At 36.9% G+C, this 18,495-nt stretch overlaps 1 protein-coding gene across 4 annotated transcripts in view; it reads right to left on the minus strand.

Annotated features, from left to right (window-relative positions):
* SEMA6D (semaphorin 6D) overlaps positions 1-18,495 on the minus strand; it is a 54,071-nt gene that overhangs the window by 5,498 nt on the left and 30,078 nt on the right. For 2 of the 4 annotated variants that reach the window (XM_075207983.1, XM_075207982.1), the window contains exons 3-18: positions 16,826-16,937; positions 14,777-14,837; positions 14,620-14,682; positions 14,419-14,520; positions 13,561-13,651; positions 12,423-12,542; positions 11,877-11,965; positions 10,531-10,748; positions 10,284-10,415; positions 9,953-10,108; positions 9,062-9,235; positions 6,823-6,963; positions 6,659-6,736; positions 6,111-6,169; positions 5,717-5,773; positions 4,895-5,062 (exon numbers count right to left, since the gene is read on the minus strand). In XM_075207983.1, the coding sequence (XP_075064084.1) occupies positions 4,895-5,062; positions 5,717-5,773; positions 6,111-6,169; positions 6,659-6,736; positions 6,823-6,963; positions 9,062-9,235; positions 9,953-10,108; positions 10,284-10,415; positions 10,531-10,748; positions 11,877-11,965; positions 12,423-12,542; positions 13,561-13,651; positions 14,419-14,520; positions 14,620-14,682; positions 14,777-14,837; positions 16,826-16,937 (1,821 nt within the window). The remainder of the gene's footprint in view (positions 1-4,894; positions 5,063-5,716; positions 5,774-6,110; positions 6,170-6,658; positions 6,737-6,822; positions 6,964-9,061; positions 9,236-9,952; positions 10,109-10,283; positions 10,416-10,530; positions 10,749-11,876; positions 11,966-12,422; positions 12,543-13,560; positions 13,652-14,418; positions 14,521-14,619; positions 14,683-14,776; positions 14,838-16,825; positions 16,938-18,495) is intronic. The other 2 variants (XM_075207984.1, XM_075207985.1) reach the window with 2 other exon arrangements.

The following is an 18,495-nucleotide window of genomic DNA, read 5'->3' on the forward strand; positions in this document are numbered from 1 at the left end:
CATTTTAAATGATAGTAAAATAAGTATTTTAAGGGACATTATGAACTTGTTAAAAGGGTGTTCTTAAAAATAAACCCTTGCAATGACCTTACAATTGCATGTCTCTGGGGTGGACTTGAGCCTTAATTTTGATGCCATTTGTACTAGTTTCCTGTGTAAGAAAACTTGTCCTTGTAGCCATGTTTACTAATTCTAATGAGATTCTAATAGGATTTTAGCGGTTGTGATATGATTACACAGAGTCAAGGATGAAAAAGCACAACCACGTAATAATGCTGATGGAGAGTCAAGCAGAAAATCACAAGGAAAGAGGAACATCATTTCTATTAGTGTGCAGACTTGCTTTTAGACTGCTTCACAGAAATTAAAGTTTCCAAGATACCAGCACATGGCCAGAAATGATTTAGTAACATTTATTTACTCAATGCAATCCAACATTTCAAGGATGTCAAGCCGCCCCTTCAAGGCATAAAAATAGTAACAGAAACAGTGCTGCAAATGCTAATCACTAACTGCAGAACATTGGGTGACGGTAATCAAATTATATACATGTAACAAGTGAAGAAGCAGAGTTAAAGTGACTGAAATATTAAATATGGTCACAAAATCCCTATAACAAACTAATATTATTTTAAAAGTTTATAAGTTCACCAGGAGCCATTTATAAGTCGCTATAATGAATAAATACTTGTGAATGGCTGCCGGTGAAGGGGATTCCTGGGTACTCCCGTCAATAAGCACTTTGCGTTAGACGGTCGTAGTGAGCAGACGGGCCATGAGCAGATTCCACATTGCATCTCCTAAAGCAGTGTTGGCTAACCTGCGACACTCCAGGTGTTGTGAAACTACAAGTCCTATCATTCCCTTCCAGCAATAAGCTGCTATATATTGGCAAAGCATGCTGAGACTTGTAGTTTCACAACACCTGGAGTGTCACAGGTTAGCCAACACTCTCCTAAAGATTACGATGCATGTATCTGGGTGGACAATCAGGACCCAAAAGCACGAATCCAAAGTGCACCCCGTGAGAAGTTCATAAATGATTTCCACTGTTGTGGTATATAGAGGGTGGATTCTTTTGTAATTAGTTTGTGCATTGATCAAGAAGCTTGTTCATCCATAAAATGCTGGATTACATGTAGCAGTTAGTTGCTGCTAAATATTTTCCAATGATGTGCTGGTATCTTGGAAACTTTACTGACTGGAGTGGTGGTTTCCACATTTACCATTTATGAATGCATTTAATGTATATTCATTTATCAGCTGTACTGTTTTCATGATAATGTCCCTTTAAATGTATTACTTTATAATGAGGTAGAGGAATCTGCCCTGGGAGTTTTACAAGTTTATTGCCTAACATGAAGTTGAATTCTGTATTTACAGTCACATGAAAACAAGCTATGGGAGGCTTTATTAGTTGTCAAGATAAGATGAAAGACGGTATAATGTTTTCACATGACTGTTCTGATTTCTAAAATGATTTTTTTTTCCCAGGAATGTAATCATTAGTTGATAGTAAAGTGCAGTTATGAGCCTAGTGCACCAGGTAGCTTATACCAGTTGCAGATCCATAGGGGCGGCAATGAGTAGATCTCACTTGTGTACTTGCAATGTAGTGAAGGGGGGTCCATCCCTCTCATCCCTCTTCCACAGACCTAAATAGAAATCTATTATTTATAGGCTCCTGCGCTTCCGTGCTAGACAACACACGTGGGGGGGTCATTGTTCTACCCTGTTTTCCCAGAATGAAAGTCAATGAAATTTAATCGAGATTTGATTGGTTTTAAGCCCAAACTATTAGCTTTAGATCAATCCATTAAGTGTTGCAAAGTGTGCTGGCACCTCGAGTTAATTGCATAAACAAAGTGACCTCAGTGAACCAAACAAAAAACATTCCTGTTCCAGTTTTGAGAAACTAATGTCTCACATACTTTAGATGGTCTTTTTTAAACCACTCTAGCTCAGGGCCGGATTTACCACTAGGCAACCTAGGCAATTGCCTAGGGCCCAGCGGTCCCAGAGACCAACCTTTAAAAATGAGCCGCTACTTATGGGCCAGTGCTATGTGCTTGCTCCCCTGAGCTAAAGTCTGCCAGCCAGGGGTATATGTTATGTTAAAAACTATAGTGCTATGAATTTTTTCAGGGAGGGGGCCCCAAACCAGTATCTTGCCTAGGGCCCCATGAGGACTAAATCTGGCTCTGCTCTAGCTTATATTATTTACATTAACTTACACTTTGGTTATATCATATCCATTATGATTACTACATATAGAAATATACTTTCACTTCACCAATATTTTAATGTTTTGCAAATATATATTTACAACAGATCTTATTTGAGTTCTAAGGACAAGCACATTAATAATAAATCCTGTAAGCACAAAAGATAGGGGAACAAACCAGGGCACATTGATAGTCAGTCTCCAGTCCACAACAAACATTTAGACAGTGAACGAACATGAACACAATCCACCATGACCATAAAGGCCAAAAGAAATGTCCCAACTGTTTATATGGTCAATGTCTAACTACAGATTTGTCCACCTCAGGTATGTCCTGGACCGCGAAGCTGGTACTTAAGGAATTTAAAATGTACAGAAGACATATAGTTTAATTCTATTTTTTTTAACACAAATGTTACTAAACTCAGAGCGTAGCATGATCTACACTGCTAAAGTATAGTTATCTAACACTTTCCAGGATAGAAAGAGATACATAGGCGTTTATTCACTAAACTGCGGGTTTGAAAAAGTGGACGTGTTGCCTATAGCAACCAATCAGATTCTAGCTGTCATTTATTTAGTACATTCTACAAAATGACAGCTAGAATCTGATTGGTTGCTATAGGCATTATCTCCACTTTTTCAAACCCACAGTTTAGCAAATATACGCCAGAGTGTCCTTTGAAATATATAGTGCCCTTATATTAGTATTATTTATTTTAACATTTATGTTCGGTTTCATTGATAATCCCTAAATGTATTTTACAATAAAGCAATAAAACATGCATTAGAGGTCTGACCTAGAAAGAAAAAAAATTAGGTTAGAGTTAATCAAGGAAGGTGAGTCGGCAACCACAGACATACAAGAAGTTAAACTCTTCACACAAGGCTGAAAAGAAAATACTCTGAAAGCTTAAACACAAATGGTTAGAATGAAGAGATGTGCTCCAGCTTGAGCTCAATTGTTTACTTTATTCTGTCATAGAAACATTTTGACTAAAAATTAGTGAATGTTACAAATATAGAGAAAGCTGGTTTCTGTTAGTGGGAAGGCCTTTGAACATTTAGCGAGAAATGCTCCGGGTTATCAGCTTTATTGGCAGTGCGCAAAGGAAAAACAAAACTTGAACACAGAACTGAGAAGAAAAAAAAAAGAAGAGCTCCATAAAAAGTGAACAGAAAAACAGACCATATGATCAGTATATAACATAAAAGAACACACATGAAAATAAGGCACTCAAAAGAGCAGAGTAAAAAAAAGTAAATAAAGTAAAAAGCAGCCAAACCTACATCTAAACATTGGTCACTAAATAAAAACGTATCACTTAAAAGGCAGAAGCATATAGATCTCAGATGTGTAGTGTGCTATTGGTGATAATAGTCTATCTAATTGCAATGTTAGAGATATAGTTTTATATTTTTTGATATAACGATCTTTAAATAACACAATAAGTTATTTGACCTAACCAAGTGATTTTAGTCTCTATTTAATCTCAACTGAACTTACTAAACTTCTATAACTTCTAAGGTTATAAACACTTATGTTTTAAGCTTGGGCTTCTCTACACTACACTAGCAATAGCGCCCGGGGGCCATGACACTTGTGACTATTGAATGCCACCCTACAGGCCATCTGTAACTGGCAGTCTATAATGAACCAGTGATTACAGATTGCCCAGCTGATAGAATGTATAAGTGCCCAGCAGTTCACAATCGCTACACATTAGCAGTAATGTTGGCAAAGGCATAGAAGTAACTTAGCAGGAATAGGGTCCTAATGTTTCCACATCCTTACTGACGATTTTGGAATTCTGGACCTATCAAAAGAGGACTGGAATCAGAGTAACTTTAGAAGCACCTGAATTAGTTTGGCTACTGATTCTCATTTACTGATTGAGCAAGTTTTGCCACAAACAGCTGCATGGAACATATCGATTGGGACTTTCATGAAAACTGGTGAACAGGAAAAATTGTGCTGTTGCTCATAGCAACCAATCAGATTCTAGCAGGCAATTTTGTAGTGCAGTTTAGAAAATTGAAGCACACATCTAAATGATTGCTATGTGCAAACCCACAGCTCTCCTTTGCACTAGTTTTCATTCATTTTCCCTGTTAGTGGTTATTCCAATATTATACTATACTGACTGCAATCACTGGAAGTATCAAAACTTCATATTGCGCAACTGGTAAGGATCCCAGGGGAGAGACCCACGCCAATGCACCAATGTGGGGTGGAAAATCCATTAAAAATCATGCCAGCTTACAATGGATAAGCGTACTGTCTCATATCTTTTTTGCAGATATTGCTAATGGCTTGTCTAATCTTATATTTTTCGGAACGAACACTACTTTTCCATATAACGTAAGCTAATTAGTGAACAAAAAATAAGCAAATAAAAAATGCATTCAACATAAAAGAAGCAAAATCAAAATACACTGCCATATCTGAGTGGAAATCTGCCACACTTCCTATAAATAGTAATTAACTTTAGTACTGCATAACATTACAGGACGCTGTAGTCACAATGAGCCCATTTAAAGCAAGATTGTGATATGAATCAGTCTTCTTAGCCATATGTTCTACTACGATAGAATACACATCATTTCAACGATGTAATTTATTTTGGAGGCTGCAGATTTTCACTCAGTTCTTTCCCTTTAAGGCCTTACCATTTGGGACACCTGTTAATGTATCAATATAATCAGAGGAGTTTGGGTCATCTTCATACACAAATTTCCGAGAGCCAGTCATTCTGGGTTTCCAGGAACCAATCACTTTAGGAAGAATGACTGGGCTACTTGTCATTGTGGCTACAGAAGTGGAAGGAACTTCAATGTCTGTGGTAGCAAACAAATTTTTATTAAATTGTATTCAGATACGCAACTCTTCTTATTTATTTACACCAAACTAATACATTATGTTACTAGAGAGGCTGAAAACTAGGCACAATCTGTAAAAAGATGAATAAATTCATTTATATTGCTACATTTGATTAAATACTTTGAGCCATTAAAGTCATACAAAACAGAACAAGACAAACGTTGAAAGCCCAGCAGTACACATTTGAGTAAATGTGCAATCAAATATAGAGATGTAGTATGAAAAATGTGGCCATCATCTATAACTAATAGATGAGAAACATGTTTTGACAAATGTATGGATAGCAATAATGAAAGCTGGCTGGCTTTCATGCTGTGGAAATGTCACATACTAATTAGACTTTTAATAAAATATTTGACGCATCAATCAATGACGGGCAATCGGGGGAACATGCGGTCACACATAGGTGATTGATTTATTTCTTTTAAAAAATAACAAAAAAAAAACAAAAAAAGGACACTATCTATCCTTGCCATTAGTGAGTGCATGAAGTTGAAGCACAGATATGAGGCCAACTGCGAAAAGGGGTGGGTGGGGGGGAGTCATAAGAGCAGAAAATGCTGAACCGAAAGAAAAGGCAGTTCATTTTAGATAAAATTAATAAAACTAACCAGATGTTGGATCGCCAAATATTTTGTAATCTGGTGTAGTTGTAGTAGGCATTTTTTCTAAAATTAAAGGAACAGGTCATCAGTAAAAAAGAAATCAAACCATATAAAAAAAAAAAGTTATATAAAATCCTAATGAAGAGCAAAAATAGAATTTCTTTTATGATAACGAAGTCCCCAAGCAGTTGCACATAGCCCAAAAAAAAAAAGAAAGTAATATACAAAGAAAAACAACATTTCAATTTTGGTATTAAATGCAAAGACAGCTTAGCCCATGAAAAAAAAAAAATAGGTTAAGGTCGAACGGTGGTATGTGCATTATGAGTGTATTTTGTATTCTACTACTACGAAGCACAAATTAAAATGCCGTAATGAGACGTCAATATTAGGCACTTACCATGGCAATCTCCAAGCTGTGCCGTGTTACCATGTTCCACATCCTGTTCATACCCAAAGCTGCACAGAGCAAAAAAATAAAACAAAACAGATTTATTATGAAATGTTAGCAGAGCCAGCAGATTCTAACTGTTTCTACTATAAATGTATAAAAATACATCATAGCAGCAAGTTCCAACAAGACAAAAAATATTGTGTAAACACAGAAAGGCAATTTATGCTTGTTTGTACAGGAGGATTGTTCTGTGATAATTAATAGGACTCTCCAGAGAAGTAATACTTTACCTCCCAACTGGATTGAAAGCAGATATTACTATTCCTGCTAGGATGAATGTTTTCTGTCTCAGAAGTATTACGTTAGAAATACAATATAATATACACAGAGCAATTTCTATTACTAAACAGAAAATAATTTCAGGCACATCTTACAAGCATTGTGGTGAAAGGAAGCAAAAAAAAAAAAATGATTCCTAATAAAATGGTTTAGTCATTCCGGTAACCTTCAATATATCAATACTTTTAGCAGTAATAGAGAGTAATCACACTTACAACATGCCAGGCTCCACTCTGCCGCAGGTTTCATGGTTTAGCCACGCACAGTAAGGATCTCTTGAACTGATGCAAGACCTATGGATTAATGAGAAAGGCCTGTAAAGGACTCATAATGCAATCAGAAGCAATCTGCAGCCATTCATAAAGAAAACTATACGCACTTTTTGCAAGAGCCGTATCGATCGCAACGACTAATCGGCAGTCTTATAATGCAACCTGAAAAGGCTACAAATAAGGAATGGTGGTCTTTGTCCATCTGCAGGGATAACACTCTCCGGTCTTCGTCACTGTCCCCGTAACACCTGTAAGGAGGTAGCACCATGCAATCAGATACATGTGGAGTTGTACTTGTAGTTTACGCCTTGATGTGCATATTACATAAACACCGGAAGACATGTTGCTGTGCTTCATTTTATATATATATCATTAAAAGCATTAACTACACTAAGTTTGCCATTGGACAAGAATAACTGTAAAATAATCAATTCTACATCATTTCTTCCCCATGACATCAGTGACCTTGCTCTAAACTGCTGGTTTGTAATGACTGCTTTTAAGCTTTTAAGTGTGCAGGTAAAGCATTCATATATATAGTAATGGACGAGACACAAAGCCAGTGATTTAGAACTAGTGTGTATAAATGCTGGTTCCCAGTCTCCAAGTGTTTACCATGGAACACTCGCAAACAGCTTATGAACCTCCTGAGAACTGCCTGAAAAATGTTTTTGTCACAGGGATCATTGGTGACTATGACATTTGCTTCTGTCTGTTCACACCTAAACACAGCTTAAAACTGAATTGCACTTAAAAAGCTGCATGCAGCATTTCCAGCATGTGTAAATGTAATATATATTTAGATGTAAGCAGACAGGGGCTGTTGTCATAGGGATCAATGACTCTGCAGCAGCTGTATTTGTGTGGCGATTTCAGAACCTTTTTTTTTTTTTTAATAAGATCTGTGTGGAAAACCCAGCAAAAGCTGTTCTATGTCAGATCATGTATGATATTATTTCATTCCTCAGTGGATTTGATCAGTGAACATGTACTAAAACACCTGTCATACAACGATACACGCATCGGTAGAAAGCACAGACTATGCTGATATAGCTGATTTCTTATCTCTTAGTAAACCCAACCTAGAATTCCTCCCTTTCTCAAACAGCAGAGCTGGTTTTCCTTGCAGCCATTACCTCTAGTCACTGCTTAGAAATCTGCTGAGCATTGCTCTGTACAAATGATGCATTGGCATTTACATATAGGTTTACTTTGCAGAGCATCTCAGGTAACAGTGGCAATATAAACTGTTTTAGTTCCCAAATTAAAGTTAACAAAAGTTACCACCCTCCACCAATTACACCAAAGGGTTTCCCCAACATTATTCTCAGAAGTGGCCCTATTATTATTATTATTCTTTATTTATATGGCACCACAATATGTCCGCAGTGCCGTACAAAATACAGTTCAAACAGTATACAAGGGTACGATGGTACAGAGTAGAACAAGTATAGCCAAGACTTCAATATCTCCAAGCATTGCAAGCAGAGTGGTGTAAGCATAGAAGAAATGGTATTGAGACAGAAGGGAAGAGGGCCATGCTCATAAGCGCTTACATACTAAGGGGAGGGGAGATGGACAGCAGGCACAAGGGGAGTCAGTAGAGGGGTTCAAGTACAAGAGGAGACAGGAAAGTGGGAGGTGATGAGAATGGTTTCTTAAGGCCTACCAACTATCACATATATCCAGCCATCTGCTATCATTATCTGCAATTTGCTACTAGTACAGGGCTGGGGGACGGGGTTGATATAATTGGGGAAGCATGGCATTATGTGGGGGGCACTTCTGACTCACTGAGCAGTATCCACCCTTTTATCTTGTGTTGCCATTTCGGCTGCTGCTCCCCCACTCCTGGAACATCTGCATGTCTTTCCATTCCTAAAAGTACCGGTACTCTCTCCAGTCCCACTTATTTACACTGCTGTGTATTAGTCCAGATGTTCTCCTAAACCTTATTAGGGAGTGGGCAGTTTTATTAACAAGTATTATCTTAGGTTTCATAGATCAAAACAGGACCTAGGAGATATTCAGCCACTTTACCGCTTATTGTAAATTTGATGGTTTTAGAATAAACATATAAAAGTTTGCAACTTTAAGGAATATACTACATCACTAACTCCAAAATGTATCTTTTTGTAACTTATAATACAAAAAAAATTGGATGTAACTTGCTCGTAGCTAACGGATTTGCACATTATGATATTAGGTTTAAACCTATATTCTTACATACTTTAACATTTTCTCTGTACTATCAATAGAAGTAAATAGACTGAAAATTCTCAGCTGTATAGGAGACTAACTTGCATGTGAAATCAATACATTTGTTTTGTACAAGGTAATGCTTACTTTGCACGGTTGTAGGCGTCAATTTCTTCCAGTAATACACTGTCATTCAAAGATAATGGATTAGTCTTAGCCAAGATCTTTAGCACAATGCCAGCTTCAGAGCCTACAAATATAACTGTATAATTGAGGTAAGGGCCGGCGAGGTGGTCCACTGCTACAGCTGTCAATCTGTACCTGAAACGAATAAATGACAATATTTTTGTTGATGATGATGATAATAATAATGGGCCTGATTCATTAAGGATCTTAAATTAAGAGGTATCTTATTTCAGTCTCCTGGACAAAACCATGTTACAATGCAAGGGGTGCAAACTAGTTTTCTGTTTTGCACATAAGTTAAATACTGACTGTTTTTTCATGTAGCACACAAATATCAACTTTAAATTTCAGTCCACAAATAAGCTATCAAGTATTTGTGTGCTACATGAAAAAACAGTCAGTATTTAACTTATGTGCAAAACAGAAAACTAATTTGCACCCCTTGCATTGTAACATGGTTTTGTCCAGGAGACTGAAATAAGATACCTCTTCATTTAAGATCCTTAAGTAATCCGGCCCAATATGTCTTTTAAGAGTTAAATGATAGATCCTGATGGTGAGTCTTACATAAAAGGTATTCACAATAACGTATAAAGTGGTCCACTCACCTATACAAAGAGGTGGCAGACAAATTTTGGCCTGAACCAATATACAGCCTATCAATTGATTAGGTAGTTGTGAGTGATATCATAATCCCCAATGAACTGATAGGCTGAATTTTGGCTCAGCAAACAAAATGGTTACATAAAAAAATAACTACATTGTCTTTTTTTTCCTTCATCCAATAATATGTAAAAATATATTTCAAAGCTCCATCCCGTTTTAAATGTGACTTTATGCTTAATATTGTACCTGACACGGGTTTTAGTGAACCAAGGCTCTTCGGTGATAGAAGGGACGGCAGAATCCATCAATGGATGGGACTTGATAAAGGCCAGTGTTTCGTCTGGAAATTCAATGGAGGACCTGTAACCTTCAGCAAGGCCATGTCTTGCACAGCAGCCGGGCCTGAAACAAGGAGAACCTTTAGTAAATGACTACAATATATCATTCAGCACAATGTTTTAGGATATAATAAACCAATGCTTCATTGATTTACAGAGTGGAGCACACCTATTTCTCAGAGCTGTGTTTTTTTTTCCTTTTACTATTATCTGTAGAGCTGATCTTTTTTTCTTAATACCTTGGTTTTGGTACTTTGTCTTCAGGTACAGCTGTCCAAACAGAGTCTGGAGTCTTTTGTTCTTTAAACCTTGCTCTGAATACCTTCTCAATGTCATCCATAGTAAAAGCGCAGACCGCTGAACCTGGTATACTGAGAGAGGTGAAAAGAGAAAATCTTTCTGGTGTGCACTATTCAGTGGAAACAATTGTAGAACCAAGAAGAAAGTGAAGGACTCTATTTGATGTCAGCTTGTTCTTCTCTTTACCTATTTAGCTGTGTAGTAAACACGCCAACAACAGTGGGAATTCCATTGATTTCTATTATGTCTGTTATAGACTGCAGAACATCAAAGTAGAAGAAGGAGTCTCCTGGAACAGAGCAGTTGAGCCTTGCCTTCACAAATGAAGTCCAGTGTTTTTCGAGGACTCTCTGCGATCCTCCCAGGTCATTCTTACATATGCGTGCTACGCGGGAATGAACGGCCTGCAAAATTTAACCAATGCCATTAGGCTTGATTACTAGAAATCATCAAGAGCAATCATTAAGTTTAGTGTGAACGGGACTAAAAGGAGTGAAAAAAGAATAGATTACAGTAAAATGTTTCTAAGACAGAAGTTATTCACATGTTTCTGCTATAAAAAAAAAATAGCACTGCTTCACAAAATGCAAATAAATCTGTGATTTAATCCTCACATAAGGAATTGTGGGAGGAATTTGCATGTCTACTCCCACAATTCCTTGTGACAATTAAATGCCTGATGTTCTGTTTTTGCGTGACAATGCTATTTTTATAGCACGCGAACATGAATTCCTTCTGTTTAAAGAAAGCTTTTACTGTATAAACTGTCAAAAAAAAAAAAAAAATACAAGTGTATACTGAAATCTTCTCCTAGGCTCACAAACTACATACAAGTCGGTTTTCATTTTATCTGAATTAAGCACTGAAAGAAAGCAGACAGCATTAAACGTCAGCCTGATGTCCATTTTAATGCACCACTGAGTAAAGCCCATAACATTCGTGCAGATTCCCCACCTTTTGTGAAGTCTTTAATTAACCATGCGTAAATAGTTTAATAATTTACAGTGGAATGTCTATAATGCAGCCAAAGTATCATAAACTGCATTTGTGTCATTTAAATATTTAACATTTGGGAGGCACAATGGAACCTCTGTTGAAATATAAACATATTTATGCATTTAATCCTTGCCAAAAAATAAAGTGGTTTCCTAATCAGGGTCATGCAGGATTCTGCCAGTCATTTTGTACTTTGGAATAAGTCATGTATTATTTTTTTGTGCGATTTAGACTTTCTCCAATCTATAACACACCTAGGCTACACGATGTACGTTAGTTTTCTAGGTCACGTAAAGTCCATCTTTGAAGATTAATTAAAGAGAAGAGGAGCAAATATCACAGTAATAGAAATTGTGGCTAAGAAGCAGATGAAAATGAACAGCCCTAGGGCTAATGGATAATTTTATAACAGCAGAGAGACTTTGCAAGCACTGACTTGTTCCAACTGGTAAACCAGATTTCTGCTGTGAACTAAACTCGACATCTTTGCTAGAACCGTTTCAATCACTCGAACTTCTAATAAAATCTGCATTTACCTTGCCTAAATTATTGTGCTCCACAGCAATCTCCCGAAAGAAGAAGTAGATGTAGCTTCCGTATTCTATCGCATGCAGAAAATGTGGTTCTGGAAAATCAGTAAGACCGGATACGTACATCAGCTAAATTGCATGCAAAACACATTTTGAATTTATAAACTAAAATTCAAGCCCAGTGAGCTTCCATATTCCTGACTTAATGCATAAATACGAGGGGATTCAAACTTAATTGATCTTGCCGTCTTTAATGCTGCCTAATGGAGTGTAAAAGGGCCTCAAAGGATTTGCATTACAGTTAAGATTTTTTTTTTTACTGCAGAATCAATCATAAACCATTTTGCAAAGGGGGAAAAAATATGCATTTAGAGTAAAGACCTTGATGTATCAGCATGCTAGAAACAGCCGTGTCATACCTAAAAGGATCCAGGGTGTTTAATATGCAGTGTATTTCAGAGAAATACTATTAAGCGGTGTTACGCTTCATTCCCAAATCAAGTAGGTGTCTGATCTCTATGTCATTATTAATAAAAGCCAGGTCTCAAGTACCTTTTAGCCACTTGGAGTCATATTTAATCGTCCTCAGAGCAAATCCATCCCCCATGCTACGATAGATCACAGCGTCACTGGCTTGGAAGTCAGCCATGGTAGCCGAATATAACTTCCCATCTAAGAGAAAAAGCAGAACACCTGATGAGATGACCGACTTAGAACTAGGGACTTCAACATACAGGCACTTTCTAAAACTAATTAGATCCAGGCAAAATGCTTTACCTTTATGGATAAAGCAGACAATCAACACATCCTCGACACAAAGACATTAAAACACACAAAAAATGCCAAAGGTGAAAAGGGTACATTCAACAAAAAGACAACATATTGAAAAAGAGGAGCTTGTATGAAAAGCTGCAATCAACCAAATGTAAAAGCAACAAAGTGTTTATAGTATTTATCAGAGGCTAAAAACTAAGCTCATAGTTGCCAGCCTTAAACAAAAAATAAAAAAGCGGACTTCAATATTGAGATTATGAGAACAAAAGCAGTGTAAAAAAAAAAAATGTTTACATTATGTATTCTACTTTAGTGCCTTCCTTTGAAATAGGAAAGACGCAGTAGTAAAAAATATTTGGAATAGCAGTGTGCAAAATAGTGACAGCAGATCACTTCTATTAAAAAATTAAAGTGATTTGGATTACCAAGGAAACCTAATTGCCTTACGCACAGATCCAGTATATCTCTCAGCTACTATAGACTTTCTTGAGAAGTGGAGCTGTCCTGCTGTATGTTCTACAATAGCCAGGACTTTGTTCTGCTCTGTTATACATTACATGGAACCAGTGAAATCTTTAGTTTAAATTTGTGAGATGTAAAATCCCTACCGCACAGTCAACAACGTGCTGAAATCGTTTGTGTGAAATTGCGATTTGTATACAGTGTTTTTAGCTATTCACTAATTTCTGACATTACAAGAAAGTAATGATTTGAAAACAATTATTTCTGCCTAAAGAACCTTTCTGATAATCAGTGTTTCCTTACGTGTGGTACCCATCCACACTCCGAGACACTGAGGTTGTGCTTAGACAGTTGGCATATATGGAGTTTACACAAGTACATGCCAGTTTTTTTTTTTGTTCTCCTGACAATCATAAATCAATTAGTCATATAAAAATGCAGCAAATATTCTTACCAGCAAAGAGAGCGACGTTGGTTTGTTTGGCATCAAATGGGCACCGGGCCAAACCACTAATTTCTTCCCCATCATATTCTAAAGTACTTAACTGCAAAAGTTAAAGATGTAACGGTTGAACTTGATGGACCTGTGATGTTTCAATCTTACTATGTAACCATGTACAACTTAGCAACAAACAACTGCACTGAACTAAGTAAGAAATCAGAATGAATATATTTACAAAGGATTTTTCTGAAATGTGTGAATTATAATGACTGCTGTTGTATTCACAAAGTAGCAATTGTCAAGTGAATAAGTGATTATCCACCAAAAAGTGAAAGACTTTTGTATCTGGCTCTTGGTAGTTCAAAGAGCAGAATAATTCATATACTTTGGCCTATTCTTATTAGCTAGTATGATTTGCCTATTAAATATTAACTTAATTGACAAACTTTAATAATACAAGAAATATTAGAGTAAAAACTCATTTTACAAGATGAGTAGTTGCAACCACAAAAACTTGACCCTCCATCTATGAGCAAATATAAACACTGAAATTAAGCCTCCAGTGTTTATATCAACACTATCTTGTCCCAATATGTGCTCTGCTAAAATTCCAAGGGGTAGATTTACTAAACTGTGGGTTTGAAAAAGTGGAGATGTTGCCTATAGCAACCAATCAGATTCTAGCTGTCATTTATTTAGTGTATTCTTCAAAATGACAGCTAGAATCTGATTGGTTGCTATAGGCAACATCTCCACTTTTTCAAACCCGTAGTTTAGTAAACGTAACCCCAAGTGTAACAACTATCTGTTAGAAAGGTTTCTATATCACATGACAAGTGACGGGATGGCATGGCAGACATAAAGACTTACCCTGTAGTATCTACACATGGGATTGAAAGCGTTCGTGCCACAGACAAAAACCATCTCGTCATTTCTGGGAACAAAAACCTTGATGTAGTTATGGCATTCATCCTGAAATAACAAACACGAGAAACATTATAACTCTGAAACTCTCCTCTGCCATTGTTGTCTTTTGATGTTTGGCCTTCAAGAGGTTAGTCCTGAACATACCTTGTGTTTGCCTTTCATTGCGCAATTCCTTCTGTCTGCTTGACCTGATCTCCATGTCAGCCTCTGCAAAAAAAACCAAAAAAAAGTCCTTTTATTCTTTTGCTTTTAAAAGTCAAAGCGGCTGTTTGATGGCGACTCCTGTCGTACTTCCACTTACTCTGCTTGGTGTGACTTCAGTCTTGTGCACCTCATTTAAATTTACAGCATAAACCTGATCTCTGTTGAAGATAAAGAGAGAAGGAGATGGAGAAAGTGCTGGCCTTATATTTATTCATGCATAGCATGACAAATGTATTTCCAGGTCCCGTGTCAGACTACTGCAGTCCTACTGAATTTCTTTGTCTGAGTGAAGAAGGTTAGTGTTGGAATACATTGTATCCCAGTATAGTACCCATTTCATTTGTTGATTCATATGAGAGAGCAGTCTAACCTTCTTCTCCTGTGTTTGTAAGAAGGGGGATATACATGTTCTAGTGAGCTGTTGTTGTACAAATGTATCAGTTAGGAGAGGGATTCTTTAATCAAATTTCTTAAGGCCATAAAATGTCTTTATAAGTGATCACCCTGCGTTACTGGGAAGATTGTCAGCCTTAGAAATAATACCTAATCCTGAGATTAGCAAAAAAAAAAAAAAAAAATACATATTGGTAGAAATGCCAAGCCTGGAACATTGTTCACAACATGATCGAAGTAAGACATTAGATTGGAATGCAGTATGGTGAAAAGCACACGCTCAACTCAGTGTGTGGTGTGGTGAAAAATGATATATTGTCAGTGTGTAGGAGAGAAAAGCTCCAACTATACATCTTGTATGTGTGTGTATATATATATATATATATATATATATATATATATATATATATATATATACATATATATATTTTATAGATAGATACATACTGTATATAGAGGTCAAAGTGAAAATTTAAACGTGGCAGTATGGAAAATGTAAGTGAATGGAATGTGATTGTTTTACAATCATGCAGCAGGAGACGTGCGGTATGACATAACACTGAACATTATGTATGCTGTGTGTGCTCTATCATTATAGGTCCAATTATTTTACAGTCTAAATCGATGAAGAATGAATATGAAACACTTAATAGTCCAGACAAAATCACTGTTAATTCATCCAAACGTAAAGAACATATTCCAGTGACCATTGTAATAAATGGCACTTGAGGTACATTGGTGAATGTCTACTCACACTTCTTCTACATGCACAGCATATTGTACTGTATGGCAGGGCAGTACATAATGTGCCGTCACCACAAACATAGGTAGCACGGCAATACATGGGCAAGAAATACTACACATGTAAACATATTGGAGTGTGCACAGACTCTCTGGGACCAGAAAATGAATGCAACATTTTCAGACATTGATCACTTTGCCTAATATTGGCTGTAACTATATAAATATTTGAGAGTCTAATATGCCAATATGATGTTTCCAAGCCAACTCCTGGCACGACATCTCTGACAACAAGTCATCACACTTAGTCACTTGACTGTCATCGAGACACATTCAGTCATTAGTGGGCTGCAATTTTCCCTCCTCTCCCTTCCCTTTAAAAATGTATGACTTTATATACGGATGGTTAGTCATCTAGTATGTGGGGACCTGTGTTCCTGGCTTGTTTGCTCTACCTTTATTCTTGCTTTGTGTTATGTTTAATTAACAAGTCTTCAATACAAATCACGTAACAGAAGTAACAATACAGTGAGTAGATGCCAAGGAGGATGCATGCAACATTAAAGCAGTTAGTAATACGTATAAGTCATCTGCATTGTCTCACTTTCATAATGTGATAGAATAAAAAAGACTCCATTGTGTGCTAATATATTTCCAAGCTGTAGGTGTGCCTGTGTCACAAGGTGCATTACTACTGCACTAACCAGCCTCCGACACAAAAGAGCAGTATGCTTCCAGGCCCAACGGAAATATGAAGTGCGGTGCATTACCCATAATCCCTGGTAATAGAACTAAAAAAATGGGCTCCTCTTACTGGGAAATCATGGCTCCGATTGCCAAACTGTGCACACAGTGGCTCAATGTAACTCCATTATCTTCTAAGCAAGGCACACATAACACCAATAGAGACTACTGCTCTCAAACAGAAGCTTTCCTGTGCGCTTTAAAAAGGAAAACACTATAAAAAATAGAACACAAGTGAAATATAAATAAACAGATTAAAGAAATTTACCTTCCAGCAACATAAAGTGTGTCTCGAATTTTTAACATCAGTTGAAAGTCCAAGCTGTGCTGTGACTCATTGCCTGAAGGGCGTCCTCTAAATACTGGATATTGCCTTGAATCTGCAAGTTAAAATAGGATACACCATCATTCTGAATTACACAGCTAAAGAATCAATATACAGAATTGATTAGCTGTATATACTAGGTGTAGAAGGGTTTAAACCAAATCCCTGTTGCATCGTCTTGAATATAAATGAATAAAATATGACCAATGTCAGCAAATGAGACTTGCAGCCCTTTCAAATTATGTGTGGTCTTTCTGCTTTAAATAACCATAGGGTACACTTATATGAATCAGTGCTCTGACATAAATAGCAGCATGAAGATTCTCACTGACATCCTGGAAAGGAAATAGTTCTTCCAGGATAGATTGTATCTCTTGTAACTTTGTACATATCAGACAATGTATTTGGAATGCAAATCAAACAACCTAGAAACCAATACCTTCCTGACAAATAGAGGGCACACAATTCAATCTACAGATTCCCTATAAATAAAACAAATAACAGGTCAAGTAAAATTGATGAGATAATGTGACTTGTGGAAGACAAGTTTTTAAATATTAGTTTCAAATTGTAATGTAATGTACAATGTAATGTAACAAAATGTAATGTCAAGCAAATATGTTTCTCTCTTCTCTATGGGCAGGTTAACTATGTCTATACAAGGACCTTACATTGTGTCTGTCTCGGCAATATGTCTTGCTCATTCACTCATGTTGTCTGCCTCATGCTCTCTAGACTACTGGTCCTTAATCTGCGCCTCCCATCCACACACAGTGGAGGCAGAAACGTATTCACAAGAATTTGACCTAACAAATTATATGGGACTAAGCGCATTACTGAGAATTGAGGCGCCTTTTACCTGACGTATTCCTTCCTGAAGGTTCCCAAAGTGGATCCCATCATTGTGTATAAGCAACATCTAGGGGTAAATTTATCAACTAATCAGATGTCAGCTATCATTTTCTAGTACATACTAGATAAATGATAGGTAGAATCTGATTGGATGATATGGGCAACACCTCCACTTTTACTTTTTAGAAGGTTTGATAAATCTACACCTTAGACTTTAAACCTGTCCTCAGGATGCACAAACAGGTTACATTTTGTGAATGTCTTCAGTAGATAACAGGTAGATTCTCCACGGTTCAGCCCATTTCAGAGCAGCCAACTGTCCCTATTTTCTAGGATAGTCCCTGGTTTTAAAAATTTGTCTGTGAAAATGTCCATATATTTCAGTATTAACCAACTGCACATTAAAATTCCTCCTTTTCTCCATGGCAGATGCAATTCTTAACATGTTTTATTCTCTAGACTTTAGATTAATAGTTATTGAAAAGGAAGATTTTAAAATGCAAAAAGTAAACTGTCATCACATCTAGTAAACATAACATGATAGGGATTGTCAGAGCCGTAACTTAAAAGTTTAGCACCTGGGACGAGAAGGAAAACTGGCGCCCCTCTTACCCTCAAATTTAACCGAGTTATCCTAAAATATTCATAAACTGCGTCACCCTACAGCATCCCGCCCTGGGCGGTCGCCCCTCTCACACAGTCCTAGTTACGACCCTGGGGATTGTAATTGTCCAAAGTCCGCCAATACATTACTACATGTA

Source organism: Mixophyes fleayi, chromosome 4 (assembly GCF_038048845.1).
Source record: "Mixophyes fleayi isolate aMixFle1 chromosome 4, aMixFle1.hap1, whole genome shotgun sequence".
NCBI classification, from domain to species: domain Eukaryota; kingdom Metazoa; phylum Chordata; class Amphibia; order Anura; family Limnodynastidae; genus Mixophyes; species Mixophyes fleayi.